This window comes from Xenopus laevis, chromosome 1S, assembly GCF_017654675.1.
Source record: "Xenopus laevis strain J_2021 chromosome 1S, Xenopus_laevis_v10.1, whole genome shotgun sequence".
NCBI classification, from domain to species: Eukaryota; Metazoa; Chordata; class Amphibia; order Anura; family Pipidae; genus Xenopus; species Xenopus laevis.
In genome coordinates this window covers 106921794-106935855 of record NC_054372.1, presented here as the reverse complement: position 1 = coordinate 106935855, position 14062 = coordinate 106921794, and the positions used below count along the sequence as shown (strand labels likewise).

General features: G+C 35.2%; 1 protein-coding gene across 1 annotated transcript in view; it reads right to left on the bottom strand.

The window, feature by feature from the left end:
• Positions 1 to 14062, bottom strand: part of grin3a.S (glutamate receptor, ionotropic, N-methyl-D-aspartate 3A S homeolog) — a 196517-nt gene that overhangs the window by 94182 nt on the left and 88273 nt on the right. Inside the window, 2 exon segments of the mRNA XM_041580074.1 lie at positions 4803 to 5850; positions 12492 to 13096. Coding sequence (XP_041436008.1) covers positions 4803 to 5850; positions 12492 to 13096 — 1653 coding nt within the window.

Genomic DNA, 14062 nt, shown 5'->3' with positions numbered 1-14062 from the left:
TCAAATTTTCGAGTTGGATTTTTGGTCAAAACTCACAAATTCGAGTTGGGAATAATCCACACTCGATTTATCATAACTGGACCCTGGGAACAACTCAAATTCGACTATTCACCACCTAGAACCTGAGTTCACGTAAAAGTTAATGGCAGAGGTACAGTGACCCATTTGAAGATGTTAATAGTCTTCATGAAATTCAAGTTTTTTTCCAATTTGATTCTAATTTTATTTTATTTTATTAGGTCAGTAATATTAGTTCAAATTTTAGATATTCAAGTTTTTTATTCAAGATCATTCGAGTTAATTTGAGTTAATCTTAAAAAAAAAACATTCGACGTTGGATAAATCAGCCCCATAATATAAGTCAGTGTGGGTTCAATGGCCTGTGTAAAAATACATTCATGGAACTAATATCCTTACATATTACAATAGAGGCACATTATTTCCAGTATTGCTCTCCCCTTTACATAGTACCAACATGTTACGCATCACTTCACATAGTTTGTTCATCATTAACTTCAGTCCCTGCCCAGCAGAGCCTACAATCTATTTACAAGAATTACATATTTAATCAGATATAGGTATATGTTATACCATTTAATTCAAACACGATATATCTGAAGATGTTTGACAAAACAAGCAAAGTGTGTGAGACAAGATTAGTGCATAAGCATTGATTTGATTTACAGCTCATGTTTGATTGATTTATATTGTACTACTCAGACTCATTTCAAATAATTACATGTGTGAATCAATGTGAACAGACCGAATCAGATATTTGGAAAAATCAATTCTCTCATCTCTGACCTTGAGGTACAGAAAAATATACAAGGGCATGACATTGCAAATAAATCTTTATTTTGAGTGGCATAGGACTTAAATGCCTTCAAATAAAAACCATCTTCATAAGTATATCAATCTAATAATTATTTCTTTTTTATTCACAGTTAGGGATGTAGCGAACGTCGGAAAAAAAGTTCGCGAACATATTCGCGAACTTGCGCAAAAATGCGAGCGGTTCGCGAACGGTTCGCGAACCCCATAGACTTCAATGGGAAGGCGAACTTTAACATCTAGAAAAGACATTTCTGGCCAGAAAAATGATTTTAAAGTTGTTTAAAGGGTGCAACGACCTGGACAGTGGCATGCCAGAGGGGGATCAAGGGCAAAAATGTATCTGAAAAATCTGCCTGTGTGTGCTTGGAAGAGATAGTGTAGGGGGAGAGCTGTTAGTGATTTCAGGGACAGATGATAGTAAGTTTGCTGGCTAGTAATCTGCTTGATACTGCTCTGTATTGGAGGGACAGAAGTCTGCAGGGATTTGAGGGACATTTTAGCTTAGGTAGCTTTGCTGGCTAGTAATCTACTGTTCTCTTTAAACAACTGCCATACGTTGACCTTGTAGGCATTGTTTGCCCAGTTTTTTTTGGACGCAGCCACTGAAGCACAGTTGCCATAAAAAATATGCCATATAAATGCTGAAAATAGTAATTTTTCGCCATACGTTGACCTTGTAGACATTGTTTGCCCAGTTTTTTTTGGTTGCAGCCACTGAAGCACAGTTGCCAGAAAAAATATGCCATATAAATGCTGAAAATAGTCATTTTTTGCCATACGTTGACCTTGTAGGCATTGTTTGCCCAGTTTTTTTGGTCGCAGCCACTGAAGCACAGTTGCCAGAAAAAATATGCCATATAAATGCTGAAAATAGTAATTTTTTGCCATATACGTTGAGTCAACGTATGGCAAAAAATGACTATTTTCAGCATTTATATGGCATATTTTTTCTGGCCTCTGTGCTTCAGTGGCTGCGGCCAAAAAAACTGGGCAAACAATGCCTACAATGTCAACGTATACACTACTACAGCGGTGGATACGGATTACGTAAAATATATTATGGCTGCTTGAAAAAAGTCACTCCGGTGTTTTTTCTGGAGACGGTAATATTATGGATATTTAGACAGAATGTGAACAAGGTCACACAGCTAGATGGCGGGTTGAAGAAAACAGTGTGCAAATAATGCCTACAAGGTCAACGTATACACTACTACAGCGGTGGATACGGATTACGTAAAATATATTATGGCTGCTTGAAAAAAGTCACTCCGGTGTTTTTTCTGGAGACGGTAATATTATGGATATTTAGACAGAATGTGAACAAGGTCACACAGCTAGATGGCGGGTTGAAGAAAACAGTGTGCAAATAATGCCTACAAGGTCAACGTATACACTACTACAGCGGTGGATACGGATTACGTAAAATATATGAATGCTGCTTGAAAAAAGTCACTCCGGTGTTTTTTCTGGAGACGGTAATATTATGGATATTTAGACAGAATGTGAACAAGGTCACACAGCTAGATGGCGGGTTGAAGAAAACAGTGTGCAAATAATGCCTACAGGGCAAATAATGCCTAAAAGGTCAACTTATACACTACTACAGCGGTAGTAAAATAAAAAAAAGTAAAATAAAAAAAAAATGAATATTAAAAAAAAAAATTAAAGTTGGTGCTGCTGAACTACTAGGAGCAGCAGATTAGCACACCAGTCCCACTCCCCAACACTGCTAGACTAATAGCACTGGGCTCTTATAGTAGTAGTAGTAGTAGTAGTAAAACAACAAAAAAATAAATAAAAGCAGTCCTTACAAGGACTACTGTTATTGCAGCAGTCAGCAGATGAGATCAGAAGCAGGACAGCTGCCCACTGCAGCTACATACAGAGCACTGCAGTAGAAGGTAGATTACTAGCCAGCAAAGCTACCTAAGCTTAAATGTCCCTCAAACCCCTGCAGACTTCTGTCCCTCCAATAACAGAGCAGTATCAAAACGATTACTAGCCAGCAAACTTTCAACTGTCCCTGAAATCACTAACAGGCAGCAGCTCTCTCCCTACACTATCTCTTCAGCACACACAGGCAGAGTGAAAAAACGCTGCAGGGCTTCGGTTTTTATAGGGAAGGGGAGTGGTCCAGGGGAGAGCTTCCTGATTGGCTGCCATGTACCTGCTGGTCTGGGGTGAGAGGGCAAAAAAAAGCGCCAACAATGGCGAACCCAAAATGGCGAACGTCGCGCGACGTTCGCGAACTTCCGGCGAGCGCGAACACCCGATGTTCGCGCGAACAAGTTCGCCGGCGAACAGTTCGCGACATCTCTATTCACAGTCACTGGTGCTCTTCTTGCACCTTGCGAAACATACTTAATCATGGAGCAGTTGTTTAGTTTAGTTTACTGTCTACGCTGTCTAGACTCTAGGACTGTAATTTATCCACTGTAGGTTAATGAGCCTAACTATGTTGAAACAAAAAAACAATGTGAACAAAAATGGAGACAACTTTGTAAATAATGTTTACCCTATTTGTCCATAATTGCTGAATGTCCACATAATGTTTAAAGTTAATACAAATTAAGCAGAAACATTTTGTGATATTGGATTGCTCTTTCCCCTTTTATTATGTTTTACTGCAGACTACCTATCTGCAATTACTAAGAGTTTTCTAATTATTTGAAAATACTTATGTATATGTAGCCCTCCTACCCCTCATATTTTTTGTAAACCACATATCCTGTAGAATATAAAATAGGCAAATATTTTTGTAACAGAAAACTAACACACACACACACACACACCTTTCACTAGCGCTCAAGTTCAAAACAATGGACAAACATGTTAAATGACTGACATCTTCTAAATAAAATAATATCACATATATCAAATATTTTTGTGACACGAAATGGTAATTACAACTTTAACTGGAAAGACTATATCTAATCAATGTAGAGAGCCCAACATTTGAAAAGTAGTTTACAGTTTACCCTACTAAAACCGGAAAGGATTCTCCCCATATTTTTACCACATTATGCAAAGCATAGAATTGACAATGATGTCATTGTATACTGTTGTGACACCTGTGTCTACAAATATGGGTGAGAGATATACATTGCAATTTCTACTTACTAGAAGGTGGGTGTCCACATACCTTTAGCCATACAGTTTATGGGGAAACAGCATTTTACAAATTTGTCTTTTTATGTTCAAATTAACTCAATATTATCATTTTTTTGATGTACAAAATACCACATTGGCTATCCTTTTAGAGTTGAAGAACATAACTTTCACCTGAAGCAGCTCAAATACTTCTTTATACAATACAGTTTAGGTAATGAAATTGTGTAATATCCTGCCAGGTTATGTTATTTTAGGAAATTCTATTAATTACTTTAAGAGTGGACTTCTTAGACATCTAAAGACTGCAGAGTGTATTGCTATTGATTGGATATTTGCATAAAGCCACTGCTGCCAGCAACAATGTATTATCACTTGGGCTACAAACACATACTGTAAGCTCCTTTCTTTACTTGAATGAATGTTCTTGAAAACAATTCAAATATTCAGTCAGAGGGGTCCTCAATTCCTAGTATGGTAAATAAATATATTGTAAGAAAAGTAAAAATAATGCATCTCTGTGCAATATAGATCTGACATGATTTGTCCAAATACACAGACACAATCAGTAATTAATGGCTTCCCAGCTCTTTTTTGGAGCACTTCTTATAGTAGCCTTATGCTTTTGAAATTTTTTGGTCAAAACACTTAAAATAATAAAAATCTAAAAGACAACTAAGATTTAATATAGACAACATTAATGAATATTAAATAGTAACACAGACATTATTTCACACTATCTGCTCAATTTGCATCTTTCCCTTTAATAATTTAATATGCAGTATGCTGCCAAACTCTTTCTGAGGTTTTTTTTTTCAATATATTTATATAATAGCTAAATAAATTGCATATTTACTTACCTTTGGATCATGTATGCCAGAAAGTTCCTCATAAATTTTCTCCCCAACCATGACAGCTGCTAAGTTAGCAGTATATGTTGACAAGCAAAACAAGCAAAAAATGGCCCAGAGGTTCATTAGGAATCGCCCTGTCCAGCATTTTGGAGTTTTGATAGCTGCAGTCCTGCCAAATAGTAATGCATAACATACATTTAAAGCAGAGGAGAAAGAGAAAACTTTGCTTCTGTTTCTTCCATTTGGTGTCATCCCAAAAGGGCTTTTCCATTCATACAGTGTTAGAAATATTGCAGTTATATGAAGAGATACAAATATTCCCAGCCACATTGTCCAGTGCAGTGGCCACATAAATGCTCCAATTGGAGCAGCGGTATCCTTAGTCCTTACCAGAATACCCAAACTAGTTGAAAAGAATGGACTAGTGAAATCAATTACTTGGCTCCTAGCTGTATTAATACTAAATGATGTCACTGCGAGGTGGGCTGTTCCACTAAGAAGATCACCCACAAGACCTGTCCAGTGGCCATTTTTCCATGCCCCATATTTTCCATCACCAACGATATACAAGTCAAAGTCAAAATTCATATCTTCAGCCAACTTCTCTAACAGGTCAATGCAGTAACCATAGCAGCATTTTTTGAACTCAATTGGCACAGAATCATTACCACCTTGCAGGCTCTCAAATAGACTGTCAAGTACCTTGGAATCGTTTGTCATTGGATCTAAACACAACTGCCCTGCTGGGCATTGTCCATCATCATCAACACTTCTTGTAAACACAAATGGATGTTCAATTAGTGTCACAACCCTGAGATGTAATCTTGCAGGTTGCTGGTAATGACTCTTGTGTCTCTGTGCCTGATCTGGCCACAGTGGATAATCCATGATGATTTTTTCATCTTTCCAGCTGCCAAGTCGTGTCCACATTGGATTTCCTACCGGATCATGCTGTAAATTCCAAATAAAGTAATGGTTTTCTGAGTTTATAATAGAGTACTCTTTCACTTTGATGTGCCCACTGACGCCACTAAAGGTTGTGTTGTTTAAAAACCTGTTTACAGAAAATGGAAAAGATGAGTTTCTGTTCTTAACTTTAAAAACTTTAATTAAAGCATGACTTTGTCACATGTATTGAATGCAAGTATCAACCAATGGATGTACATTAAGATGTCAAATATAAGTCTTTCTACAATCAACAGCTCCCCCCCCCCTGAAAATCCAGTAGGGTTTGAAATTCCAACATTATTTTCTTTTGATTTCAGTTATGTGACTTGCATCAGCTTTAACATCTGTAAAAGAAACAGGAAATATATGATCCACTTTTATAAATATGCCCCCTTAGTGATCTGTAAATTATGGTCGGCCAGTGTAACTTACAGATCTAATTGAGTTTGACTGTCTGCAGCTTATAGATCACTGTGTATGTAACAGTACCTTAAATTTAATATGCAGATATAGGATGAAACTGCCCTTTGTTTGTGCACTGAGTGGTGGTTATTTGGCAAAAAAACAGATAAGTATGTCTTGCTTTTCATTAATTGGTGGAGGGAGAACATGCATGATGTGCCATTATCCTTATACATTTTCTTTTTCTAACTGTTAGGACACTGGGACAAAAACTTACCAGGTTGGATAATCCTGTGAAAAGCTATATATGGGAGTTCTCTGTTAAGTCCAATAGGCGCAGAAGAAATATATTATATTTTCAGTTAATTTATCTAGTTGCATACTCATCCTAACCTAATATGGTTCCTTATAACATAGAACCCACCATTTTCTGAGTCACTGACAAATTTCACCTGCTCTAACTTTTTGATGCACAGCAAACAAAGAGAATTCTGCATTAGGAACGAGTTAGGTTGAAAAAGCACACAGATTAATAAATATACCTTACAAATGCAAAGAAACCATTAATAAAATACATTTCTTCAAAGGAAATATCTAGCGTCCATGATAGTTTGATAGTTCCCCTTTAAAGCATTTATTGTTCCATTTAGAAATAATACAATGTTAAACCTTCTCATATAACAAATGTATGTAGTTAAGGCCTTTGTATATTTAATTTCAGCTTGTATTAGATAAAGAAAATTGCTCCAAAAGCATTACAGCGTGTAACACTATTATTAATGTATTTGTGGATATTCTTATATTTTAATAGGTATAAAATTGCCAATGCTAAATTAATAACACATTTTTTTACTTGACAACATATTTATTAGATCACTTGGCTTAGAAGCTACAATATGTTTATGATAAAAATTAATTCACCTTTCATCATAAAAGAGGCAGCAGAGTGGTGCAGTGGTCATTATCTTAATGCAAATTATTTAAACCTATAAATCATGTACCTTTCCATTATATCCCATTATATTGAATTGAACTATTTTAATTTATGTACAGGTACAAAACCTGTTATTCAGAATGCTCAAGATCTGGGGTTTTCGAAGTGAATATTCGAATTCAAAAACTTAGAATTTCAAAGTATTTTTTGGGTACTTGAACATCAAATAGGCCAAATTCGACTTTGATTCGAAGTGAAAATGCTTGGGCTATTCGACAATTCGATAATCGAAGTACTGTCTCTTTAAAAAACTTTGACTTCGACACTTCGCCACCTTAAACCTGCCGAATTGCTATGTTAGCCTATGGGGACCTCCTAGACCCTATAGCCAGTATTTGGCTAAGTTTTGAGAAGACAAAGGATTTTTTTGTAAAATCGTACGATCGGAAGATTAAATCATTCGAATCGTTCAATTCGAAGTAGGATCGTATGATCTTAAAAATCATCCGACTTCAACTTCGAATGTCGGACTACCCTATTCGATGGTCGAATTTCGAAGTTTTTTTTCACTTCGAAATTCGACACTTGATAAATCTGCCCCTAAGTGTACTAGAAAATCATATAAATGTTAAATAAATCCAATAGGTTGATTTTGCTTCCAATAAGGGGCAGATGTATTAAGGGTCGAATATCGAGGGTTAATTAACCCTCGATATTCGACTGGCGAATTAAAATCCTTCGACTTCAAATATCGAAGTCGAAGGATTTTTCGCAATTCGCTCGATCGAATGATCGAAGGAATAATCGTTTGATCGAACGATTAAATCCTTAGAATCGAACGATTCAAAGGATTTTAATCCATCGATCGAAGGATTATCCTTCGATCAGAAAAAACTTGGAAAGCTTATGGGGACCTTCCCCATAGGCTAACATGGACTTTGGTAGCTTTTAGGTGGCGAACTAGGGGGTCGAAGTTTTTTCTTAAAGAGACAGTACTTCGACTATCGAATGGTCGAATAGTTGAACGATTTTTAGTTTGAATCGTTCGATTCGAAGTCGAAGTCGTAGTCGAAGGTCGAAGTAGCCAATTTGATGGTCGAAAAAAACACTTTGAAATTCAAAGTTTTTTTTCCTCTATTCCTTCACTCGAACTTAGTGAATGGTTTATTAATAAGGATTAATTATTTTTTAATTATATCTTAGTTAGTGGATAGAATACAAAGTACTATTTTATTATTACAGAGAAAAATAAACAATTGTTTAAAATTTGGATTATTTGGATAATTTCAGTAATATGGAGCTTTCTGGATAATGGGTTTCCAGATAACAGATATGATACATGTATAAAGAGCTAACCATTTCCATAAGGTTATTATCATCTTCATCATCATCATCATCATTATTATTATTAATAATAATATAAAAATGAATTCACCAAGACATCTTTTCTAAAATTTTGAAATCTACAGAGTAGAGAATATATAATTCTATATGAAAGTACAAACATAGCGCACAGAAGAGCAACTAGATGCCTACGCTTCACCATAGGCCCCTCACAGTACTTTATCGTTGGTGCCACTGGCTCTAACTATAAAAACAAAATGGTTGTAATATTTAGTGATGAGCAAATAAATTTGCCATACACTAATTCGGTCATTTGGTCGATCGGCCAGTTTAAAAGATTTCTGTCGGCTGCCGATAATATCACTGCATGTATTGTCGTACGATTTTCAGAGGGAGATTGTCACTAGCTTTGGTCGGACATAACTTTCGTATGATTGCTGTCAGGGGCAGAACATCGGCTGATCTTTTCTGCTTTATTTGATCTGAATGGTTAGTGGCAGGTCGGGAGATGGGGAAGTCCGATCGTTCGAGGATTTGAACGATCGGATCTTTGCATCTATGGCCAGCTTTAAGCTTCCAAATCTTGTAGCTGATTATACCAGTGGAAAGAATGGCTGAGGGGTGAGATGACATTTCTAAAATACCTTATATAGAAATTAAATATATTATATTTATTGCATATCTACATAAACAGCAACTATTTATTTTATTAACTATATTATTGCCCTCACATCCACATCCCTCCACCAGCCATCTAGATTTTGGATAAACTATAAGTCCTAGAATTTCTTAAACTTAAACCTTCCAAACACTTTTTTCTGTTGAGATGTTTTCAGATTGTTCACCAGAAATAATGATTTTTTTACATTACTTATTTTTTATAGTTTTTCCAAAATATAAGTTTAAATTTGAATGTCCCTGTCTCTGGTGTTTAAGTCTGGCAGCTCAGTAATTCAGACTCTAAACTGTTAAAATTTTGAAACATTTAGGGGCACATTTACTAAGCTTGAGTGAAGGATTCGAAGTAAAAAAACTTTGAATTTCGAAGTATTTTTTTGGGTACTTCAACCATCAAATAGGCTACTACAACCTTCGACTACGACTTCGATTCGAAGTAAAAATCGTTTGACTATTCAACCATTCGATAGTTGAAGTACTGTCTCTTTAAAAAAAACTTCGACTACATACTTCAGCAGTTTAAACCTACCGAGGTACAATGTTAGCCTATGGGGACCTTCCCCAGCACTTTTCTAACCTTTTTTTGATCGAAGAAAAATCCTTCGATCTATCGATTAAAATCCTTCAAATCGAAAATTTTTACTGCGATCGAACGATCGTAGTATTTGCAGTAAATCCTTTGAATTTGAAGGATTTTACTTCGAGGGTCGAATTTGTTGGTTTATTAACCCTCGATATTCGATCCTTAGTAAATGTGCCCCTAACTGTAGTTGACACAGTTAGTTGTATCAATTCTAACAGCTAATGGATTCCAGGGATTCTGCTCAGCAAGACCAAACATAAGAAATCTATCAAATAAATGTATCAACAGTTTAGAGGGTCTTCCCAGAGCAGCTTTAGAAAGGTGAAAATTTTGACCTAAACTACAATATTAGAAAAATGGCAATATATAGAAAATAGAGTAAAAGTAATTGTAAAAAGTCTTTAATTTCTTTACTATCTAATACAAACTGAACTGAAAAAAAAAGTGTTGGAAGAGGAACAACCCCTTTAAGAATTATGTATAATTGCAGAAACACAAAATTGATCTTTATTATTTTTACAAAAACATTTTTTTACATTTCCTAGAAAAAAAATTCAAAAGTTGCTGTTTGTCAATGTTTTTAGTAGTACGTATTTAGCTTATACATTTTTTTTTTCCCCCTTTTACTTCAGTTACATTATACCACTGTGCAGAACAGGCTACATATTTGCATGTTCCCTAGCAGCAGTTTATAGGGTTTCTATGGAAATAGAATTGTCTAAAACAGCATATTACATCTGGTTCATGGCTGGAATACCTACTGCACACAAACATGTTGATAAAAGATGCTGAAAAACAATGCAAAATATAAGTAAATTGCACAATGCCAAAATTACATTATTTATAGGTCTTGCGGGACTAAGGAAAGATTAAAAGGAAAAAGTTATGAAACTAACCCCTAGTTTGAATATAAAATAAATGAGAATCAGTTTTTTTAATAGATTAAATTAAGTAAATATTTTTCAAATATTATACTTTTGTGAAAAGATAACACAAAAGTATAGTCAACCCAGCCCTACTAATCACATTTTATAAATAAGGAAAATAATTATAAGCAGTCTGAATGTAAATTACCTTTTGCAGTCTATGGTGGTTCTCTTTACTATTCATTCTCATGTGTAATGTTATTATTTTTTCATTGTTTTTTCCTATTACCTTTCTTAGTTAATATTCCCTAAAATGGGGTGGGCTGATCCTCCTTGATTTTTCTGGGTCTGAGATTCCAATTACAAGGAGGAGGAAGTTCTGGAGAAAGCTCTATTTTTCCTAGGGTGATGTTCAGGCAGGCACAGGGTATAACACCTGTAGAGACTGAAGTTAGAACAAGCATTTCAGCTGTAGTAGGGTTATAAAGTCCACACTTAGAAGCTAATAGAGGTTCCTTTTTCACCACTATCTGGTTTCCATATAAAGGTGTTCTGGGGACATTCAGACCTTACTGCCCTCAGTGGAGATGCCCACTCCAGTACCAAAGATTTTGTTGCTGACATTTTTGTTACTTTAATATTTTCAGTTCCGCCAATACTGTGGTCCAGGAAAATATCCTTATCATCGCATATGAATATGTTTCATCTTAAAATCATCTTAAACTTAAATTCTTGCATAATGTAATTAGTGATCTGAAATATGGCAATTTCCAACACAGCCACAGAGGTGATTTATTATTACCTGTTTAAAGTAATACCTGTTTAAAGTAAAACCAACCATTTAGGTTTGACTGTGTCATTCAATATATTATTTCTATAATGATGGTACATATGCAGATCAGCAGAATTTCTATAAAACATTGATTTTCGGTATTGATGGTAAGTTAAGTGGCCAGGATTCTCTTTCTAACAAATCATACTCCAAGAAGGAAATTATGCTTTTCTAACAATTTGCCAATTTCCAATTGCAGAGCATAGGAATTCACTGTATATTTTATTTGAATAGATCCACTTCTTTGTACCATTTTAGGTTGTGTATTTGGCTTGCATTTGTTTGTTTCTAAGCAGTATTGAAGGAAAGAGTTTTTCTGGATACAGAAATAACTAAATCAATTAACATAAGTAGTGCCAGGAAAACAAAGATAGGTGTAAGTTGTAAATGATTAAATTTCTAGTTAACTTTGTGGACTTTTAAATGTTTTTTTTTTTAAATAAGAAAATAAATTGCAAACTATTCTAATGCTGACAGTTTTGCATACGTTATTTTGCTTACATTGCAAAGGTATCTTCTGAAGAATTCTTTGAAGACACCAGATAATAATAGTGGTATGGTCCAGTACTCCTATACTGTTAAGCCACAGGAGACAGGGGCAAATTCACTAACCTCCAAATATTCGCCAGCGACGGCTTCACTCACATCGCAACAATTTGCCAGGTGTAGATTCGCCAGGACAACGTTAATTCACTAAAATCCAAAGTTGCGTCCAGGGCACCGAATGCTGGCAAAGTTGTGCTAGCGTTACTGAAGTTAAAGTTGAATGGACGTATATGTTGCAACAAATACACTACACAAGCCCAGGGAACCTTAATAAAATAGTTTTGTTATATTGCCCTACACATGAGCCCAGTGTATAGTTTATGTGCCATATGTTAGGAAATGTAGGGGGGAAGCCGGGTACCCCAGAAAAAATTTACGATCACACTGAAAAATGAAAAGTCGCCAGCGTTTTTTGGGGACTTAGAAAAACTGGGCTGTTCGTTGGCTTTTGTACAAATGAAATATTTCTATATTGATTTTCCTATTACTATGTATATAAACTTTATAATGTATTATAAGAACAACAATTTTATCATATTTTAAAGTAAGTTTCCACTCCTACCTTGACAAGTACTGCCCAGATGTTAGATTTGTACTGCTGGCACTCATGCAATTTGTTGTGCTTGGAATAAGTGCAAGCTCAGGTCTGTCCATTGTAGCTGTTGCAACAGCTCTGGCAATTAATTCCATTGCATCTTGTACGTAATGTTCAAAGTAGGATTCTGTTGTTTTCCCATGAGCAATAAGACCCAAAGGCAAACCTTCAGTTCGGAGCTCTTCCACATTTTGAGAATCTCCAAATATCCAATGAAAATCTGGCAACATGATCCCATACTGTGCGGCCATTTCAAAAATTCTTCTAGTGTCTTCCATGTCACATCCAAACATAACAATGGCAGATGTGGTATCCTTGATACTGTCCAAGTTTAGCTGGAGGTTACTAATTACATAGTTGCTTAATGTCAAGTTAACTGTGATGTTTATAATTAGCCCAAGATGAAACTTTGAATTGTTTTGGGTAAGCGTGAGAAAATCGCTTATATTCCAATCTTCTTGACATAACAGTATACTATAATTATACCAGCTGTTCATGGTTAAGATTGAAAAAGTCACTTCATCGTTCGAAGTTAATGCATTTTCAATGCTAAGCTGTAGGTGAAGTGGGTTCTGTAGTAAAAAGAAGAGATGTAGTTTAGGTTTTTTTTTCCAATTCCTTTTTAGGGCACATAGATTAATAGGCATTAATATATATCTTCAAAGCAGGCAAAGCTCACTATTATCAGGTTCAATGCTTATTAAATATATATATATATATATATAATGACTGAATAATAGAGGCCAAAAATACGAAATATCTACAAATATTTTGCAATGTTTTCTAGTTTTCAAATCTGCCCAACAATTTATATTTTTTTAAACTTTAAGCACCACAGCAAATATGTTGTATATGTACGGGTAGCCCTGTGCTGCTAAAACATAAAGATAAATATACATGTGGGAGTATGTTCAAGACACAGATAAACCTACTTGAATACTCAGGGAAACACACAAAGTTAAAGGGCCCCATTTCTGCCATAAATTACACAGTGTTCTTTTTTTTATTCATAAATGAAGAGTATTGTTCATTTAGCACAATCAAGTAAAATAATGAATAAATCTGCTTACCTATTAATCTAGAGCAGTTATAGCATAATTAATAATGGTATGAAGCTCTAGTATGTGTGTTACAAAAAAATCTGTTCATGTGAAAGTTGCATATAGCACTACACATATTATATATAAAACAGGAGTGAAATTAGCTACAGCCACTGACCTCCAACATAAACAATCTTACTGTACTTTTGGAAAAATGTTTTAGATCAGTTTAAGATAGCCAGAGCCCTAAGTCTCACAATGATCAATCACTAGACACAAATAGATTAGACTATGCTCCATCTAAAATAAATAGGTCCTATCAAACTATTCACAAATGTGTAGCTTCATGATTTTGATTTACAAACATGATTAAGGTTACGCATGAAAAAGATTGAGCACTTAAGGAAAGCGATCAACAATTTTGTTCTGCAAGTCTTCTATTTCTGAGCTTAGTCTCTTATAGATGTCAGCAAGAAATATCACCCTGGCTACAGGATT